Source organism: Macroventuria anomochaeta, assembly GCF_010093625.1.
Source record: "Macroventuria anomochaeta strain CBS 525.71 unplaced genomic scaffold BU25scaffold_49, whole genome shotgun sequence".
NCBI lineage: Eukaryota > Fungi > Ascomycota > Dothideomycetes > Pleosporales > Didymellaceae > Macroventuria > Macroventuria anomochaeta.
The window spans coordinates 142,646-162,567 of NW_022985410.1; the positions used below are offsets into that span (position 1 = coordinate 142,646).

Genomic DNA, 19,922 nt, shown 5'->3' on the forward strand with positions numbered 1-19,922 from the left:
TTGCGAGATCCCTAGATCGCTTTTCTGCAAATCGGCACATGCAGATCAGCCGTCTACGCACAATTTGTGCATTCTGATATCTCGACATGCGCTCTATCAGCATGCTGAGACAATCAGATAAAGCGGAGATTGATCAATAGATAACGTGCTTCAGCCTCCGGATTGCAGAACTTGTCTGGAAGAAGGAACACGTATACAGGGCCTTGAAGCGCATGATTGCCTTAAAGCTCTCCCCACCCGGAAATATTTCGGCTTCTATTGTGAGTATATGACATCGATTGAACCCATTTTGAGGTTTGTCGACATCACGACGGTACTCAACAGCTCTCTCGCTTCCTTCATTGCGGCGGTTTAAGCGTCTCTGTCCGTATTGTTGGTCGTCTCTTACTATAACAGCACGGTTGGGTTCCATCAATGCGAGCAATGGCAAAGCAGTTAGCAAAATATGCGTTAAGATGTTCCTACCGGGTTTGCTCTTGATCCAGATTGGATCCGAGCAACATCCTAGCTCTGCCAATCGTTATCAACCTCCTGTGGGCTTTCATCTGCTACTTTGTTGACTTCTTGATTGGCGTCTTCGCACTTTTAGCATTTGGCCTGCCGGATTGGACTACTGCAGCGATCATGTTCAACAACACTGCGAGTTATCCGTTGCTGCTCATCCAAAGCTTGGAACAAATTGGCATTCTCTCCAAACTGCTGGTGGCTGATGAGAGGACGTGTGAGCTAGTCGGAAGGGCAAAGAGCTACTTCTTCGTTTTCGCGACAGTCAGCAGCTGTTTGGCGTTTGTCGTGGGCCCACGGCTAATTGACACTGAGCATGTGCCTGAATCAGATGATAATTTGACGATCGACGGAGAAGAGGAGAATGAGCCGAGGTCTCCGAGGACTCAATCAACAAACCACGATTAGAGAACGGCAACAATGCTGAGGAACCATCCAAGCAGATCAGGTTACTATCTTCAAGTCAACCAAATCGAGAACGTCGCAAAAGCGTGACCAATATCACCCTCTTTCCATCAAAGCCCAAGTTCACGACCGTAAAGCGTCGCCCTCGCTACATCCCGCAGCTCCATTGGAGCAATCCCAGTGCATGCACACAGTAGTGGCTTTTGTTCTTCTACGACTTCCTCAATGCAGCCTTGCTCGGTACTTTGCTGGGTGTGCTTATCGGCATGACACCTGTTCTCCATCGTGCTTTCTTCAGCAGTACCTACAATGGCGCTGTCTTCACTGCCTGGCTCACAGAAAGTTGGAAGAACATCGGGAGATTGCTCGTTCCCTTACCTTTCATTTTTGCCGGCATCTCGTTGTACACCTTATACAAGGACTTAAAGCAGAGCGATGGCTCAACTGCACGGGCAAGCACTCCTCTTGCTACGACGGCTTTCATCCTGATGATACGCTTCATTATGTGGCCCATTATCAGTAGCGGCGTCATCTACGCCATCGTAAAGCACTCCAGCGCCCTTGAATCGGTACCCAATGCTCTAATTCGCGATAATGCTTATGCCGACGGGGCCGCCTGCCATGAAGCTGATCACCATGGTCCAGGTCAGCGATGCTGGTGTTGAAGACGAGAGGAAGATCGCAAAGATTTTGGCTACCTCGTACATCATCAGCCCGATACTGGTTGTTGTGGTTGTTGGCGCTTTGTATGTAAGCAAAGCTGCTATGTGAAAAAGGGCTGTGAAACGTTGAGATGCTTTCACCTCCATATCGAGGTGACGTAGCGATACGCGAAGACCGTGCGCAACCAAACTATACTCCGCTCAAATACACCTCGTCACTCAATTAAGCAAGACTTCTCGATCCAACACGACCATGAGGGTTCAACATCTCCTATTGCTTGCGTTGGCGGTCGGTGCATGTGGCAGTTGGCTATTCAAGTGAGTGCTCAAGATTCATCCGGACATGTGCCACGATACACACTTGTCGGCTTGATACAAAGGCTGCACGCTTTCATGGGCCATGCGAGCCAAAGATGCCGACGTAGGACCTGTGTACGGTCCGCAACGAGAAAAACGCCAGAAGCCCATACCGTAGTCTTGATGATCTTCAATCCTGGGGTTGGAACCTGTTCCCTCCGGATAGGGTCGACGAAAAGTTCCACAACTTTTACACTACATGGTATATTGGTGAGGGATTCGTTGATCACGGGGTCCCCGAGTACTCCGACATGTACGAAGGCGGAAAGAACATGCTGATCTTTATCTACCACCGTAGCTTTGATCCGGCAGCTGGCAGCGTCGATGAGCAGTGTTACGATGTCGATGGCAAGGACTATCGAGCAACAGGGGCTTCACACTCATCCGCCATCAACCCAAGGATGGAGTCATTATGGATCTAAACAGACTTTTGCCGAATCACGCTACCAAGGACCGCGAACTGCCCGTGTCTAAAGACCAGATGCTTGCGCTCAGTCGATTTTCGGACGTTGCTTGGATTGGCTGGAACTCAATGACTCGTAAGGAGGGCCTTGACATTGCGAATCTTTGCTTCTTTGTCTTAGTGGACATCAGCAACACTGAAACAAAGAGCGTCATTCATCGTGCCTTGGACGCTAAAGGCTGGGAATTGAGTCCGTGGCATGGCCACATTTGCGAGCGGCAGTGGTTCGAGGCGCGAGCCATCATAGGTACACCAAGTACCTGCCCTACACATTAATTTTTCTCATAGTTAACGTTCATGTACCAGGTACTCCCAACGTCCCAGGGTTTGCATATCTGCTTGTTACACATAAGAATATTCTGGACAATATGTTCATCGACAAAGTGCAGGTTTTCCAGGCTGACACTGCATCTCAGAACCCGTGCATTGTTATGCATCTCTCGAATCCTCGGGCCCAAAACAGGAAGCCGCAGCGTGATGATGCGAAAGCAATTGAGGACGAGGTGGTGAAGGTGGTAGAGGTACACTCACTGCACGCTAAGCTATAGACAGTATATATTAAGCAGGACTAGGACCAGTTATAGACACCACACTCAAGGATAGAGATCGAGACTGATACGGCTTTTTCTGGGCCGAGGCCGTTGCACAATGTTCATGGTGACTGTTTTTGGTGTATCTCTGGTATCAAGGACAGAACGAGCTGCTCAAATGCTCCTGCCTGCAAAAGTTTCCATTTCGTCATGTTACGTAAATGTCTTCAGACTCTTTCCACATCTGCTCCTTCAAGACTTGAGCTCTGTCGTCCACCACGACATCTCTCGCACGTCGTGAGATACCCCGAGCCATCTTCAACTAGTACTGTGCCCGTGCACTCAACGCGCCTGTTCGGTCAACGCGCAGCCATCATCAACATCACCACTTTGCAAAAATGAAGCTGTAGAGCTACACACAAAAGCTATTTTCACAAGATATTCTAGTGGAGTGCTCTATAGATCTATGCAACAAACTTTCTCTATACAAATTAATTATATAGAGTGGCTGTTCGGCCACTGCGGGTAGTGTGGGTGCGAGGTGCAGATGCAGGCTCCGGCTCAACAATACCTCTACAGGCAGCCGCGCCACTACGCTGCTTCTTCTGGGGCTTTGCCAAAGACTTTGAAGCTTTACGCTTGCCTGTTTTAGGCAACTGTATGGTTGTTTGAGCATTGCGAGCTTCCTTATCCTTGCGTCTTTGCTCCTTGCGAGCATCAATTGCAGTACGCTCCTGCACACGCTGCCTGTCACGCTCTCTCTTCTCTACTGCACGCCGCACACGCTTTGCCTCCTCCTCTTGCTGCTTCAGTATGCGATTGTTCTCTATTCTCTGACGCCTGGTGACTTTCTCTGCCTCTAATTGGTGTTGATAAGCCTCAAATGCAGCATCACGAGCATCGGCTTCCTTCTTTGATTGAGGACTCCACCATTTGGCACCCCCATGCCACTCAATATTGTGCGCATATAATGGAAGAACCTTCTGTTTATCCTTCCCCTTCTTCTTCTCGCCAAGAGCCTCCAAGGTGCCATCCAGTTCATGTTGAAGTAGCTGGTTCTGCACATGGAGATGGTGAAGGTGTTGCTCCATCTGCTGTGCCTCTGCAGAACTTGGATCTTTGACTATAGACCGAAGCAGAGACTTGGCCTTGAGCCACACAGGTTCTCCAGAGCTGTTTGTTTGAATCACTTGAGGTTCTGGTGTTGTAGGCTTCTCAACTGTGAAGCGGCTGAGTATAACGTTGCTGTTCTGTGGCCATATTCCAGTGGCAGAGAAGGACTTCAACACCAACGACTTGGTGAAAGTTTTGGTCCAGGCAGCCCAGAATAGGTTGAAAAAGTCGCCTTTCTTCATAGGGGCCTTGCCTTGGGACTTCTGATTGCGAAGATCAAGCTCTGTAGTGTAGTTCTGAGCCAAAGGCTTGAAGCAAACTACATCCAACGGCTGCAGAGTATGTGTAGCATGTGGTGGAAACACCATGACTAGGATCTTGTGGCTATCATAGTAGTCCAAGAAGTCCTTTGTTACATGGCTCCCATGGCCATCAATGATGAGTAACCTCCACTTTCTTCGAGCTTTGGGCTTGGTGTAGCGCTCAAATATCTGTTCCAGCCAAGTCAACCCCAAATCATTGTTTGTCCATCCATTTGGCGAGGTCGTGAAGTGCACAGAGTGTTGTTCTGGGTCAATATCCTTCACCCATGATGCTTGAACTGCACGGCTAGTTGCTGCAAAGATAATGCCTGGGGGAAGGACTGTACCATCGGCACAGACTGTAGCCAACAGTGTCACCCACTCTCTGTTGTTGTCGTGTAAGCTCTGCTGGAACTGCTTCTTGCCATACAACTTCTTGTCAAAGGTTCTTTTGCTTTTGCCAGTGACTCCAATCGCAAAGCCCTTCTCATCCATATTGTATGTGTGCTCAGGTTCTACATTGTATTCCTGCATTTTGCGGTGCAGAAGTTCAAAGTAAAGGCTGTACTTTGTACCAGAATCAGCCTTGTGACGTCCCGTTTCCATAGGCGTGGTCCATGCCGTGATGAGCGTGTCAGAGTTGCGTTTGAGAAAGCGTGTAACCCAGCTGTCGCCAGGCTCATAACCAAGTATTGGGGCTGCCAAATTCTTGATCATTTGCCTTGTAGGCATGAGGTGTCGCTCAGTGAGGCCTTTAATGTAAGCTACAAGCTCTGCCTCATTGCGTGGGTGCATGGCACGCCTGTTGAGTCCTTCGTCTGCACGCGATGCATGAATGCCCTGTTGCTGGCGTGTCAACGTTGATCGCCAACAACCGTGTTTTTCAGCCAATTTTGTATAGGAGATATCTTCATCTTCATCTGCTTGTTCAAGTTCTGTAAGGGCTTCTTTAACGGTCATGGTGGCGTTGTGTTATGGTGGGTGCAAGTTGAGATTGTTACTATGGTGGGGTGCGCGTTGACCGAACAGGCGCGTTGAGTGCACGGGCACGGTAACACTACTCACATGCCGAGGCATTTTGGACTCGCACCTCTCACTCCATACGGCAGAAATCGGAACACATCAACAATACACGGCAGCCATACTCACATGGGCAAACCAACATGAAGCCATATGAAGATTGATCTCCATCTGGTTGGCAGCCAATGGTGCTTTCAAGGCACTCGGCTCCGACTGCCCGCATGGCTTGTGAGAGGGGATGCGGACGCAGGGCAGCTGAGGCATACATAAGTACAACACGCATCGCCCGTCGTTGAGATGCTGGATATAGGCAATTTGCCTTGCTGTTCAGCCCAATTGCTGCACTCAACGCCACCATTGCTGGCTGTTGATGTCGTGCAGCTGTCAGCACGTCCCTCCCCGCCCTCCCACCTCCACTCGCAGGATCGAGGCGCGTGATGTCAATCAACGCGACACAATGCACGACACGGCACTTCTGCAGGCGGTTTTTCTGCGCCCGCACACATTCATGCGCTCCCTGGGTATGACCTGAGCCGCTCGCCCGACAACTCACTTGCTGCTTGCGGACGCGGCCGCTGTAGCTCGGCATTCTACACCGGCTTAAAGGGCTTTATGGCGCCGCGAGCCAGACGTCTGCGAACCTCGGGAGAGCTTTGGCCCGCCCGCGTTCTCTACTGACAGCTCCCCACCTATCTTCCGCCTATCATTCCGAGCATCGCAGGGTGGAAAGACGCTACCGCGGCCGGCAAGCGCAGGACGACCCTTTGGCGATTCTCGTCGAGACTCTCACCACCGAGGTTATAGATACTACTACCACCGCTATCCGCCATGAGGCCCTCTCCTTCAGCTTCAGCTGCCCTTCGCACCGCTACCAGCCTCACACGCCTCCCGTCCCGCAGCTTTGCGACTCGTGCCATTGCGAGCCAGACTTGTGCGAAATCGGCTCTGTTCTCGAACGCGCGACGAACCACCACAGGCACTCCCGCAGCATCTGCAGCTTTCCTCACCAGACAGCAATTCGACCAGCAGCTCAGGATGGCGTCCTCTACCCCTGCCTCGGGCATTAAGAAGATCAAGGTGGTGAACCCTGTGGTCGAGCTTGATGGTGACGAGATGACTCGCATCATCTGGCAGACCATCAAGGACAAGTTCATCCACCCCTACCTCGACATTGACCTCAAGTACTACGACCTCGGTCTCGAGTACCGTGACGAGACTAACGACCAGGTCACTCTCGATGCCGCCGAGGCCATCAAGAAGTACTCGGTCGGTGTCAAGTGCGCGACCATCACCCCCGATGAGCAGCGTGTCGAGGAGTTCAAGCTCAAGAAGATGTGGCTCTCGCCTAACGGCACCATCCGCAACCACCTGTAAGCTTCGTACAACCACAATCGGTGAACAGATAGCTAATTGGAGTCTGCAGCGGTGGAACCGTCTTCCGTGCTCCCATTGTCATTCCCCGTATTCCCCGTCTCGTACCCAGCTGGAAGCAGCCCATCATCATCGGCCGTCACGCCTTCGGTGACCAGTACCGCGCCAAGGACCGCGTCATTGAGGGCGAGGGCACTCTCGAGATGGTCTTCACCCCCAAGGGCGGCGAGCCCCAGACCATTAAGGTCTACGACTTCCCTGCTGGCGGAGGTGTCGCCCAGACCCAGTACAACACTACCGAGTCCATCTCCGGCTTCGCACACGCTTCCATGAAGCTTGCGCTCGACAAGAAGCTGCCTCTGTACATGAGCACCAAGAACACTATCCTGAAGGCCTACGACGGCAAGTTCAAGGACGTCTTCCAGGAGATCTACGACAACCAGTACAAGAAGGACTTCGAGGCTGCCGGCATCTGGTACGAGCACCGTCTGATCGACGACATGGTCGCCCAGATGATCAAGAGCGAGGGTGGCTACATCATCGCCATGAAGAGTAAGTTCGACCCTCTTGCTTGAACACGACATCTGCTTACACACACCAGACTACGACGGTGACGTCCAGTCCGACATCGTTGCCCAAGGTTTCGGCTCTCTCGGTCTCATGACCTCCGTTCTCATCACCCCCGACGGCAAGACCTTCGAGGCCGAGGCCGCCCACGGCACCGTCACTCGCCACTACCGCGAGCACCAGAAAGGCAACGAGACCTCCACCAACCCCATCGCCTCCATCTACGCCTGGACACAGGGTCTCTCCAAGCGTGGTGAGCTCGATAACACCCCCGAGCTCGTCGTCTTCGCCGAGCAGCTCGAGAAGGCCTGCATCGATACCGTCGACGTTGATGGCATCATGACCAAGGATCTTGCACTTGCGTGCGGAAAGAAGGACAGGGGCAGCTGGGTCACAACGAACGAGTACCTTGATGCCGTTGAGAGGAGGCTGAAGACCAGCTTGAAGGAGAAGTTGTAAATCAAGCGCGAAGGCAAGGAAAATGAAGAGCATGTTGAGCGATTTTGAACTAGCTGGTAGATATCGGCATACCTAGATACCTGTAGATGGAATTTTGGCTTACTCTATCCAGGGAAGCAGCATGAATACAGCGAGATCAAAAACACTCAAAATGCTGTCCCTCTTGTACCATCTTCTTGTCCAGCTTTTCATCATCTACTTTGATCTTTGTGTGCAGATTGCTACCGGTTCGATGCCGACATCGCTTACATTACAAGTTTGACTTCGTCAACGCTTCGTCCGGCCGCAGAAGTAAGACCGGTCCGCAACAGCTGATGACCGCAGTCGCAGTTTGAGGCACACCTACAATTACTCTTATCAAACAGAGCTTCGCGCACGACATACTTTTTTCCACAATTCTGTGGCCCGCATTGGTGCTCTGCAACCCAGCAGTGCGTTAAAAGCACCAACCGGCGCGTCTGAAATGACACACTGCATTCACGCTTTCATTCAAGCATTTCACCTCCTTCCGTGATGTCTAGTCGTCGAAGTTCGGCGTTTTTTTTTTTAATTTTCTCGATGTTCTTCTAGGCTCGTGCATCGGCTGTCGCTATGTCTCACAGCAGCACGCTTGCGTGCATGGAAAGACGTAGTAATTGCGGTTTGTTTGTTACACATGTTGTTTCGGAAACATGTGTTGTCAGATTTTTCTTCTGTCCTCTTCCTTTCCACTCAGATCTTTGGGTTAATCATTCAGTCGTTTTTTGTCTTGTTCCTGTCTCGTCTATCAATTGTTTTGGGCCCTGAGAAACAGCAACGCGCCACAACCGTACCGTCTCATATGCAGGGTCCGCCTGCTCAACATAACCTTGGAATTAACAACACCGCAAATGCCCATCTACAACCCTTCCAACCCAATCCTAAATTTGGACCTTTACAAAGTCGGCAGCAAAAAGTAAGTTCCTACATCATCCCTCAATCCACACGAAATTAGCACAGCCGTACCATCTCCACATCGCCCGCCGGTTGGGGCCCGATCATCACCAGTCCATCCAGTTCCCACGCAAGCGCTCCACTTATCATCTCAAACCAACTGGAGATGCAAAATCACATGACCGTGTCTTTCACTGACACGTCGCGTAGCCGCCAAGGATGACCCTGTCTACCGAGACAAGAACCACATTCGGTACCAGCGAAATCGAGAACGAGAATAAGGACCCTTTTGTTGTTACTCCGCCACGCAAACGCGATTTGACGAAAGAAACAACCAGTCCAGCAACACCCAAAAGTAAGAGTACACCACTGCACAAGCGCTTCTTGGAGGAGGTCACTATGAGTCCTGGCACACTGTCCACACCGCCACGAACGCCCAGTAAGAGCCCAAAAAGAGGCCATACGTCGAAGCAGATGCTTGAGGTTGGGCAGAATGGGTTTTATTTTTCTATGGAGATACCGAAGAAGAAGATTACGCCTAGGAGGGCTGCGACACCAGATGGAAGGACGTTCGGTGGACAGTCACCGAGTCCCCTGAAAGAGAAGAAGAGTGAGGTGAAGGGCGGCGAGACCCCTGGCGGGGGGAGAGTCAAGGACATTCTGAGGAAGAATCTGTTTGGGACGCCGATGAAGAAGGCTACGAAGTTCGGCAGGGGCGATCAAGAGAAGGGGGACGTGGAGAAGACGGGAACTGCAGTGAGGATCAGTCCATCGAAAGATCGCTCGTGGCAGAGCATGCTGAAGCGTGAGCCACAGCCAAGCGAACACAGCGGAAGTGAAAGCGCACAAAACGGCACTACGACAGAAGCTGCGACCGAACACGCTGTTGCGCCTGCCATCACCCAGGACTCGTCCAGATCTGCCGAACCTTCAGCACCACCTCCATCAACAATGACGCCATCGACGATGCAGAATCCGGTTATGCCACCAGACCAACAACAGACTGCACCTGCACTCGACCTACAAAAGGCGTCCGCCGCTTCCACACCATCGAACATCGGCCATCTGATGGCCGGCCTTCGCAACAAGAGCTCGAAAGTTCAGATGCTGCCCACGACCGGCGGTCTGGAGTCTATGCCAACGCCGCTGCGCAAGATGTCAGAGAGACTTGGCCTGAGGAGTCCGCATGTCGTGCGCAAGGGGAAGGTCGATGGCGACGGCGATGGCAAAAGCAGTCCCGCTGCAATGTCGAAGACAGAGACGTTGAGGTTGCCGATCTCGGCGTTGGATTTGAGAAGTGCTGCGAAAAGGGAGAACGGGTCAGCGTCGGGTACTTCAGCTGTTGTAGGAGCTACGACGACTGCGCAGATGGCATCAAAGGAAGGGCACGCGATGCGAAAAGAGGATCCTCTCGCCCAATTTCGCAAGTATCCGACCGCAGTTGCATCACCTGTCGTTTCCTCACGCCCAAGCACTGCGACATCATCATCGTTCGCGTTTCCCTCAACGTCCTCCAGACCAGGTCTTCCGAACAGATCGAAGAGCTTTGGCACGCCTACTCGTCTCCGCTTTTCTATACAGGAAGACATGTACAAAGTGCAAGAGTCTCTGAAGCGATCACTTGGGCAAGATTTCAGCTTCCAGACGAACGGCACAAACCATGCAACACCAATGTCACCCACTGTAGCAGCCGCAAGCCCGGGTGCGTCCGCCAGGGACCACAGCAAAAGTAATGCGAGGAAAGCGGCGAGGCCTGTCTCCATGGTAGGTCCAGCCAAGTCAAATGAAGTGAGCAGCACAGAGGCTGGGCCGAGGAGACCGCTCAACACCGCAGCACGCAAACCGAGACCCAAATCCATGATCGTAGGTTCAGCCAAAGTTCTAGAGACCATTGCTGCACAAATCGACTCACCACGCGAGCGGGCGAAGCTGCGTAGCGCCGCTGCCACATCTTCGAGTACACAAACCGGACCTACGACTTCACGTCCTGGCATAGCGGCGTCAACGTCGCAAGGACCCAAAGCCACTACCACAACGCAGGAGTTGAAGAAACCCCAGCCTACGGTCCGCACGACAAAGTCCGCAGCTCTTCGTGCCGCTGCCCACCCCAAACGCGCAGCACCACCTGCGCCTGCAGCTACATCGGGTCTGCAGAAACAGAGGATAGTAAGTGCCGAAGTGATCGCGGACCACATATCCTCATGGAATTCTGAGGACCGCAAGAATGCCGTGCAGAAGATACCCGTGCGCTCCAAGTCCACAAAAGCATCAAACAAACCTGCTGTCAGGGGCATGGGCAAGAGAAAGGTGGTGACGCCAGAGCCAAAGAATACGAAAGACACAAAAGCAGACTCAGGCACTGCGCAATCCTACACGCCCCCCGGCAACCCAACGCGTCTCTCCTCACCCGTCAAATCACCCTCGAAAACCCGCCTTACGGTGTTACCCGCCACTCCCGCAACCAAGCCGAAGATAGCGCCCCCTCTGTCCCACGCAGCTCCGTCTCACGCAGCAAAGCTGAGGACACCGCACCCGGCTAGAACTCCGGTTATTCAGAGGACGGCTGGGATGGGTCGGAATGATGGATTGGAGGAGGATCTAAATGCGCTGCGCACACCGAGTAAGGAAATTCAGAGTGCGCTGGATCGAGCGATTGATAGGAAGATTGAGGAGGATAGAAGGAGGGGTGGGTGGTTATGAGCTGGGATGAGAGTGAGGGGATGGTTATGATGATCTACTGAGAAACCACCGATTGCATGTACGATTACAATGTCACGAACCAAAAAAGAATTGAAGGAAATACGGTAGCACATACATAACAAAAGCAAAAGTAGACAACCCACGGAGTATCGAAATGTCATTACAATTCAACAAATCTAGGTCGTCTTCCATAGTCTTAGACTCAGATAGGACGTTAAACCAATCAATCAATCAACAAATCTAGAAACGCCGCCGCTCAAATGCTTATCAAAAGGAACAATATGTAATCACCGAACAACACAGCCTTTTATGTGGCAGGCTCCAATGTCCCTGGAATAACGGGCTCGTTTCCACCCATCCTCTCCGTCTTCTTCTCTTTCCTCTCCCCTTCCTTGATCCAGAATTTCTCCTTGTTTTGCTGCAGCATTTTATGCATCAGATCCGCCATAGCCTGCAGCATCGCCTCCTCGGTACTCTGCTTCGTCATGGCCTTATCAATGGTGTGGTGTCTGAGGAACAGACCCGCGCACTTGCTCAAAATGTGGGCATGCTTGTTGATGCCAGGGTATCCCATTGCATCATCGCATGGAATTTCGACGATCTCATTCCCGCTCGGGTTGTAATCCCAGCGAATGTACTCCGAAAACGCTTTTTGCTCGTGACTCCAATTCTGCTTCCAGTTCCCACACCCAGGGTATTGTTTCTCATTCGGACACTCCTTCCACGCCGTCATCATCTCAAATGTATACGGCAGCGCCTGCGCAATAACCACACCAGTATTCAGCGCGAGTTTGCCCTTGCTGTCATTGGACGCGTTCTCGTCGCCGTTGAGAATCTGCCGCGTGTCGAGCGGCATCGCGACTGAGGTTGAGGGCGTGATGCCCCAGCGGTTGAATAGCCATTCGATCGGCAGCTCGAGGTGTTGGATCGTTGCGTCGGCGTCGATGAAGACGACGAAGCGGTAGGATTCGAGGAGCTCAGAAAGGACGTGCGGTTTTACCCAAGTGTTGTGGTATCCGGCGGATTCCATTTCGTGCGCGTTGAAGAAGCGGTAGTCGTAGCCGTGGATTTGGGCTATGGAAGTTAGTTCTGGACAAGAGTGTTTGGGGATGCTTGGGGTGCTTACAGTAGAGAAAGTGGTTCATGAACGAGGCGGAGACCATACCGCCGTCCTTTTCGGCATTCATGTTTTGCCAGTCCATGCGTCTGTTGTTCCATAGCTCGTTGTCGCCGTCGGGTACTCGGGTGTCGATATCGACGATGAGGATCTCATTCCTCAGCGGCGTTTTCCACCACGGTCCATGCTGGTTGATCTTGTACTCTTGTCCAGAAGGATCTTTGTATATTGGTGCAGAGACATTTGTTCGTATCGATTCATAAAGGTTGAGAAAGGAGTCGCTTATTCTGGGCTTTTCGTGCTTGAACATGTTCGCAGCGCTGCTAGCTGTGTCCTTGATCTGCTGCACCGGGTTGTTGCCATGGTGTATACTCGCTGCCGAATAGATAGAGACAGAAATGAAGAAGAGAAAGACACCAAGGGCCGCGATGCGATGTGTGGAAAACACAGGGCCAGGCATTTTGTTAAAGAAAGTGAGAATGAGCAAACGAAAAGAAGGTAAGGAAGGCATTCAAAGGACGTCAGCAAAGGCTGTTAAGTTCGAGGGGCGTCGTCAGCATGGAGCTTACGGGTAGACTAAGCGTACGACGAATTAACAGCTCGAAAATAGTATGTTGGGACAAGAATGAGCGGGTAGCGTGCTTCTATGATCGAGCAATCGTCCATATCAAACCTGGTCTCTGGTCTGCGTGACATAAGGCGGCCGTGCTAAGAACAAAGAAGAAAAATCGCAGGCTTCACTACTCCATAGTTTCGTACTTAGTTTGTCAATGTCGTGTCACATTTCAGGCCGGACGAAGCCTACCAATGGGCCACGTTCCAAGACGTGGCTCAGACTTGTGATTAAGCTTGGATCCCGCTGAACTCCGTCTCTGTTGAGTCAGTGACAGCCTACGCGCATGCTAATCGCTTCCACTCCTCGGGCGCTCAATCTCAGGGGTGGAGACATTTGTTGCGATGTTGGGATTTCTGTGATGTCAAAGGGGTCTATAGATAGTTTTGATTAGCGTCGAGCTTGCTGTTCCGAGGGCCCGCCAATGTGCCGCCTGTGCAAGCGTGGAACCAAGATCTGGGCGTTTTAGGGCTGTCTATGCCACCAATGCTGCCCCCTGTCATTACTTTTACCCTTTCCTCTTTCAATCGACCACAGCTTCAGATTTCAGAGACGGGGAGGCCCGTGTCTAGAATGCCGTTACAATTATCGTCGTCTTCGCTTGACCAATAAGGGTGCATCGCAGGCGCTCGCTTAGGCAGCGACATTGGAGAATCAGCCTTGTGAGACTGTGGATGCAGACCTCCCCACTATTGCATGTACAAAGGCTTCTTAGTCAGTATTTGACTTGCAGTAAATTGCTCATTCGTCAACGACTCGCAGCCTCAGTATGTTCCTTCCCTGGACGAATCTTGATGGTCAAGGTCTTTGTGAAGCTTGAGCGGTGACACTCTGTTGGACCGTTATAAACGCCACGGCACATGGTTGCAGTATCCTCACTCCGGCTTCTGAAGCTCGGGCTGGCTGGGTTAAGCCATACATTGTACATGGAGTGTGGTTCTGCCAAGCCTGTGCATGGTCCGATAAGTTAGCCTGACTTGCACTGTATCTAAATGGGGTCGAAGTGGCATTTTGCTTTGGATCATGGCAGAGACCTTTAAACGTCGACGTCCTATGTTACCTTCTAGATTTGAAGCAGTGCAGGGCTCATCTTTTGGGGCTACCCACTATAATGGTGAATTGCAGTTCAGTGTTGTGCGATGTAAAAAAAACTCTTTTGGATTCTTCGTCAAGCAGCTTTAGAATATGCATCGATGCAGTAATCGAGCGACATGGCGATCACACACTTCGGCGCGCTGCGGTGTTTTCGCTCGTGGCACAACGATAAGCTTGTCACAGCGTAGCACCTTCCATCTCCAATCTAGTTGGGGATGGGTCAGTGCAATCTTTACCCGAGGCAGTAGCAAGCGGCGAACAGTTGTAGAGTGCAAGGCTTTCCTCTTCTAGGACATCATGTTAGGCGACGGTGTTGCAGTAGCCGAGCAAACAGTATACCCAATGCGGCCAGACTCTTACCGCAAGCTCTCAGCCAATTAGACATAGTCTCTGCTTGTGCCTTGCGAACATAACCTCGCTGGTCGTAACGCACCATCTTCAGAACATGCGAAAGCTGATTTTCACCAGACCTAAGTGGAGAAACCACTTGGCTGCTTTCCGCGAAACTCCCTTGCATGATGCTGAACCTTCCTTCTGTGTGCCTTCTTTTGCTAGCTGACGAAGATAGTGTTTCCTCATCAGCTCTTCATCACTAAGTCCGTTCTCACCAGCAATCACCTCAAAGAGTACCAAGTCTTGTTTCGGTTTTCTATCCTATGCTCAAACAACTGTTCACTTTCAGGTATTAACTCAAGGTGGCAGGTGGAAGCGTATAAGCATACCAGTCAAAGAAACTCGTTGCGCTCTTGTACACTTGTCCCTGTAGCACATTGACGATAGCAACAAGAGTCCCTTGCGAATTCAAGGTGAGATATGGTTCTCCCAGGCTTTGGGAGGATAGTAAATCTGTACCGTAGCAACCGTTGGCTGGTAACCAATCGGCGATTTTCCTGTATGCACGTACCACTTTGCCCTTCATCGCAACATCCTTACAAGCTGTCCTCCGCATCCCACCTTCACCGTCATCGCCAAAAGCTACACCACCACAGCGCAAACAGTTCGATATCGACTACACACACAGTGGCTCGTATTATCACCTCGCAAACAAACACACCTCAACCGCCAAAATGCCGGGCAAAATCATCCCTGTAACCAGCGCCTCCCACTTCGAAACGCTCCTCAACTCCTCAACCTACACAATCGTCGATTTCTACGCGGATTGGTGCGGACCTTGTAAAGCGATTGCTCCCGTGTTTCAGACATTAGCCGAGAAGGAGACAAGGCCTGGGAAACTGCAGTTCGTGAAGGTCGATGTAGATGCACAGCAGGAAGTTGCGAGGAAGTATGGGGTCTCTGCGTACGTATACCCATTTCTACAAGAGGAGAGGGAATAGAAAAGAGGGATCGTTACGATTTGAGGACTGGGTCTAACAAGAGCGCAGTATGCCAACATTCCTCGTAATCAAATCGAAGTCCGTTATCGAAACGATCCGCGGCGCCAACCCCTCCGCCCTCACAGCCGCTGTACGCAAAGCCGCAAACGACACAGGAGCCGGTGGTGCAGGTTCTGCAGCATTCGCATCGAAGGGCAGGACATTAGGAAGCTCAAGCCAGCCTAGCCAGACCGTGGGCGAAGGGGCCTTTGCGGGGCTGCAGAGGCTAATGACAGGAAACGGCGGGTTCGCGGATATGGCGATACGGTTCTTGGCGCTGTATCTTGTGAGTTTGTTTGCTTTCGATTCGTTCAAGGCGGCTCAGGAGAGCCCGTACAACGTTAGGTCAAGGAGGTAGGGGTCGGGGAGCACGAGGCAGAAACGAAATCCATGGGCAGAGTCTAGCGTTACGGGGTGGTCTGCATGAATTTCGCGTTGGCATAAACATATTTGCACGGCGTTCAGGTATCAGGCGCAATCCATGTGCCGAGAATATGTTAACACGACAAAGTGGCTATCCTCACGTTTCGTTCTTTCCGTTGGTTTGGTAACAGCTTACTTTCTAGTTGGACGCCCGTCCTCAATATAGGTCCTGGCCTGAAGCACCTCAGGGAAGAGAGGGTACTCACACTATGTTCCTGATTTGTTGCGGGAGACATTAGAACTAATTCTTGACTACCTCAATGCCTCTTAGGAGCGTCAAGCAAACTGCTTCAGGAAAGATGTCTCACGTGTAGCAATTCAGGCGAGCCGGGACGCACGGTGTCCCGGGACAGGTTCGCACTCCGGACCTTCACCATCGCTTGCACGCACATTTACAGACCTGCGATGGACATGTAAAGTTCTTAGGCCAACTCTCTACCAGTTTATTAGCTTCCGGCGCAGATTTTCGCAATGTTGGCCTTGCTGTCGATTGTTTTATCAACGCCGTTAATCGACCATTCGTCAATACCCCCCTGTCTATTTGCGATCTGAGGAATCCTTGTGCGGGTCGGAGGGTCTGAGAGTAGACAAAGTAAAAGAAGATTGTATCCCTGGGCCCTAGAAGCTCTTTTGACTAAAGAAGTCTGCCGTCCGGCAGTTTCGCCGATCAAGAGGGAAGATTGCAAAAAGCGACTCGGCAGGTGGGATGCGCTAGGGTCAGCTGATCTGCATTAGCGTGCTGAGATGTTGTCGTAAGTTATTGTACTGAAACGATCGCTATACCTAAAGCAAATCGTCTGCCCCGACGAACTGTGGCGCAGGCTGGCTTCACAGCCACGTGCCCTTTCTCCACTTCTCAGATAGGGGGCGGGTCGGCTCTCCTCCGCTCAGGCACCCACCAGTTTGGCTGCTGTTCAGCCTTGCGCCTGCTCGCGCCTGCCCCGTTTCAGGCCACTTCCAACCATCCTTACCCCAACAGGAACATGGCAAACAACATCAGCTTCGCCTCGCAACACAACAGCGAGTTGCTCCTTCCCAACAGGATCTCTAGGTGATGTACAGCCTTTTGCCTTCGTGTTCACATGCTGACCTTGAACGTAACAGGGAAACGTCGGCAGCACTATCTCGCTCCTAGACTGCAGCCTCAAGTTTCTGCGAACCTCGCCGCTATTGCATGCACTTACCACACATCTGCGCATCTCGATGCGGCTCTTAGAGTACCGAGAAGATGGAGAGCTCAGTATCACCGCTAACGTGGTTGACGAAGACGCAATTCCTCCTTACGCAATCCTGTCTCATACATGGGGAGCGGAGGCGGAGGAGGTCACCTTCGAAGACCTAGCAAAGAATGCTGGCAAGGACAAGCCTGGCTACAAGAAGATTGAGCTCTGCGGAGAGCAGGCAAAGCGCGACGGCTTACATCATTTTTGGATTGACACCTGCTGCATCGACAAGGCAAACAAGGCTGAGCACTCGCTAGCCATACAGTCCATGTTTCGCTGGTACCATAACGCAGCACGCTGCTATGTCTACCTGTCAGACGTGTCGGCGTCCTTGTGTCATGGAGCCAACAAAGAAGCGGAACTGTCGCAATGGGACTCACAGTTCCGGCAGAGCAAATGGTTTACGCGCGGTTGGACGCTCCAAGAGCTTCTCGCACCTGGCTCCGTCGAGTTCTTCTCGCAAGAATGGACGAAGCTTGGTGACAAGATATCACTTGCACAAATGGTTCACGAGATCACGGGTATTCAGACGCTTGCGCTGGAAGGGGCGCCTCTATCTAACTTCCTGGTCAACGAACGATTGCGCTGGAAAGAAGCCCGGGAGACTAAACGTGAGGAGGACAGAGCGTATTCGCTGCTGGGCATTTTCGATGTCGAGCTAGCGCCGATATATGGCGAGGGGGCGGCGAGAGCGTTCAAACGTCTGATGGATGAGATCAACAAGCTAGAAAGATGCGTTCAAGATGCGCGCCACACTGACCCGCGTGACGACAAGAAGCGCATCGAGGAGACCAAAGGCGGACTCCTAGCTGGCTCCTACCGTTGGGTGCTCGACGACACCACTTTCCGGCAGTGGCAGCGGGACCCGCGCAGCCGACTGCTATGGGTTAAAGGCGACCCTGGCAAGGGAAAGACGATGCTGCTCTGCGGCATCATAGATGAGCTGCATCGCTCACTGCCCAAGACGGCCCTTCTGGCATACTTCTTCTGCCAAGCGACCGACTCGCGCATCAACAATGCTGCAGCTGTGCTCCGAGGGCTGTTGTACATGCTCGTGAGCCAGCAACCGGCCCTTGTATCGCATGTCCGCAAGAAGCACGATCACGCAGGCAAGGCCTTGTTTGAGGATGCGAATGCCTGGGTAGCGTTGACAGAGATCTTCGCGGACGTGATACGTGACCCACAGCTAAGAGCTACATACTTGATCATTGATGCACTAGACGAGTGTGTCACTGATCTGCCGAAACTGCTTCACTTCATCGCGAAGCAGACTTCTGCGTCTTCCCGTGTCAAGTGGATTGTGTCTAGCCGCAACTGGCCTGAGATTGAAGTACAGCTGGAGCAAGCTGGCAACATGGTCAGACTGAGCCTTGAGCTGAACGCGGAGTCTGTATCGGCTGCCGTCAGCGTCTTCATCCAGCACAAGGTGTTCCAACTGGCACACCAGAGGAAGTACGACCAGCAGACGCAAGACGCGGTGTTGAAGCGACTGACTGCCAATGCAGACGGCACTTTCCTCTGGGTAGCTTTAGTGTGTCAGGACCTTCAAACGACGGCAAGACGGAACGTTCTAAAGAAGCTGGACACCTTCCCGCCAGGCCTGAATGCGCTGTACGAGCGGATGATGCAGCAGATCAGCGTGTCAGATGATGCTGAACTTTGCAAGCAGTTGCTGGCTTTAGCCGCGCTCGTGTATCGACCAGTCACGCTGGAGGAGCTAGTGGCCCTTGCTGAGCCGCTCGAAGACATAGCCGACGAAGCAGAGGTGCGGGAGATCATCGGCCTTTGTGGATCGTTCCTCTGTCTGCGAGGAGACATCGTCTACTTTGTGCACCAGTCCGCGCAAGACTTTCTCTTTGCGAAAGCGTATAACGAAATTTTTCCGCAGGGAGTTAAATCTACGCATCACGTGATCTTCTCGAGGTCGCTTGCCCTTCTGTCAAGAACGTTGCAAAGGGACATGTATGGCCTGGAAGCGTTAGGAACCGCTATCGAAGACGTTCAACCGCCGAAGCCAGACCCGCTTGCAGCCTCACGCTACTTGTGCGTCTACTGGATTGATCATCTGTACAACTCGAAGCTTGAGTCCTGGGCAGACGATAGTGGTGACTTGGAAGTCACAGGCGCCGTTAATGAGTTTATAAAGCAGAAATATCTGTACTGGCTAGAAGGGCTCAGTCTGTGCAGAAGCATGGGAAACGGTGTAGTTTTAATGGCAAAACTATGCTCTCTGGTCAAGGTATAGCATGCACAAACAATATGCCTGTACTGTGTAATTATGCATATGTTGACTCTCTCAGGATCTAAATGACGATAATGAGCTTGCTAAGCTTGTTCAAGATGCCAGCCGGTTCATCATGTATCACAAAGGAGTAATCGAGAACTATCCTCTGCAAACATATGCATCGGCGCTGTTGTTTAGTCCGACGGGGAGCGTGATCAGACAGTTGTTCAAGCACGAAGAGCCGAACGAAATCGCCATCAGGCCAAGGACAAGCGCTGGCTGGAGTGCTTGTCTGCAGACGCTCGAGGGCCATAGCAATTGGTGCAAATCTGTAGCCTTCTCGCACAACTCGAGCAAGCTGGCGTCAGCGTCACACGACAAGACCGTCAAGATTTGGGATGCGAGCAGCGGAGCGTGTCTGCAGACGCTCAAGGGCCATAGCGATTATGTCGAGTCTGTAGCCTTCTCGCACGACTCAAGCAAGCTAGC

The 19,922-nt window shown here is 52.0% G+C and overlaps 6 protein-coding genes across 6 annotated transcripts in view; 5 read left to right on the top strand and 1 right to left on the bottom strand.

Annotated features, from left to right (window-relative positions):
* Positions 1-455: 455 nt before the first annotated feature.
* On the top strand, positions 456-1,680 carry BU25DRAFT_435186 (uncharacterized protein; the record flags this gene model as incomplete). The annotated part of the gene is made up of 5 exons (XM_033708900.1): positions 456-468; positions 509-878; positions 953-1,089; positions 1,141-1,478; positions 1,537-1,680. The coding sequence occupies 5 exons, from the start codon at positions 456-458 to the stop codon at positions 1,678-1,680; spliced, it is 1,002 nt and encodes a 333-aa protein (XP_033556177.1).
* Positions 1,681-6,391: 4,711 nt separating this feature from the next.
* Positions 6,392-7,753, top strand: BU25DRAFT_353321 (isocitrate dehydrogenase mitochondrial precursor; the record flags this gene model as incomplete). Its single annotated transcript, XM_033703450.1, has 3 exons — positions 6,392-6,726; positions 6,780-7,279; positions 7,329-7,753. The coding sequence occupies 3 exons, from the start codon at positions 6,392-6,394 to the stop codon at positions 7,751-7,753; spliced, it is 1,260 nt and encodes a 419-aa protein (XP_033556178.1).
* Positions 7,754-8,344: 591 nt separating this feature from the next.
* Positions 8,345-11,439, top strand: BU25DRAFT_452373 (uncharacterized protein; the record flags this gene model as incomplete). Its single annotated transcript, XM_033709797.1, has 3 exons — positions 8,345-8,393; positions 8,437-8,687; positions 8,876-11,439. 3 exons carry the CDS (start codon positions 8,345-8,347, stop codon positions 11,363-11,365), a joined length of 2,790 nt encoding a protein of 929 aa, XP_033556179.1. The 3' UTR covers positions 11,366-11,439.
* Positions 11,440-11,508: 69 nt separating this feature from the next.
* On the bottom strand, positions 11,509-13,236 carry BU25DRAFT_415668 (uncharacterized protein). Its single transcript, XM_033707585.1, has 2 exons — positions 12,492-13,236; positions 11,509-12,439 (listed from the first exon to the last, which is right to left on the bottom strand). The coding sequence occupies exons 1-2, from the start codon at positions 12,940-12,942 to the stop codon at positions 11,673-11,675; spliced, it is 1,218 nt and encodes a 405-aa protein (XP_033556180.1). The 5' UTR covers positions 12,943-13,236; the 3' UTR covers positions 11,509-11,672.
* Positions 13,237-15,149: 1,913 nt separating this feature from the next.
* BU25DRAFT_415669 (thioredoxin-domain-containing protein) lies at positions 15,150-16,134 on the top strand. Its single transcript, XM_033707586.1, has 2 exons — positions 15,150-15,487; positions 15,573-16,134. Exons 1-2 carry the CDS (start codon positions 15,258-15,260, stop codon positions 15,919-15,921), a joined length of 579 nt encoding a protein of 192 aa, XP_033556181.1. The 5' UTR covers positions 15,150-15,257; the 3' UTR covers positions 15,922-16,134.
* Positions 16,135-16,993: 859 nt separating this feature from the next.
* BU25DRAFT_452376 (uncharacterized protein) overlaps positions 16,994-19,922 on the top strand; it is a gene marked incomplete at its 3' end in the record, with an annotated part of 4,513 nt that continues 1,584 nt past the window's right edge. The window contains exons 1-3 of the mRNA XM_033709798.1: positions 16,994-17,037; positions 17,091-19,448; positions 19,510-19,886. Coding sequence (XP_033556182.1) covers positions 17,190-19,448; positions 19,510-19,886 — 2,636 coding nt within the window. The 5' untranslated portion in view covers positions 16,994-17,037; positions 17,091-17,189. The remainder of the gene's footprint in view (positions 17,038-17,090; positions 19,449-19,509; positions 19,887-19,922) is intronic.

What these genes read in the sequence shown, in the direction of transcription:
- BU25DRAFT_415668 (XM_033707585.1), bottom strand. Translation starts at nt 12,942, where the DNA reads ATGCCTGGCCCTGTGTTTTCCACACATCGCATCGCGGCCCTTGGTGTC. An exon ending in CATGAACCACTTTCTCTACT is followed by an intron (nt 12,440 to 12,491) that starts GTAAGCACCCCA and finishes TAACTTCCATAG; the next exon opens with CCCAAATCCACGGCTACGAC.
- BU25DRAFT_415669 (XM_033707586.1), top strand. Translation starts at nt 15,258, where the DNA reads ATGCCGGGCAAAATCATCCCTGTAACCAGCGCCTCCCACTTCGAAACG. An exon ending in AGGAAGTATGGGGTCTCTGC is followed by an intron (nt 15,488 to 15,572) that starts GTACGTATACCC and finishes ACAAGAGCGCAG; the next exon opens with TATGCCAACATTCCTCGTAA.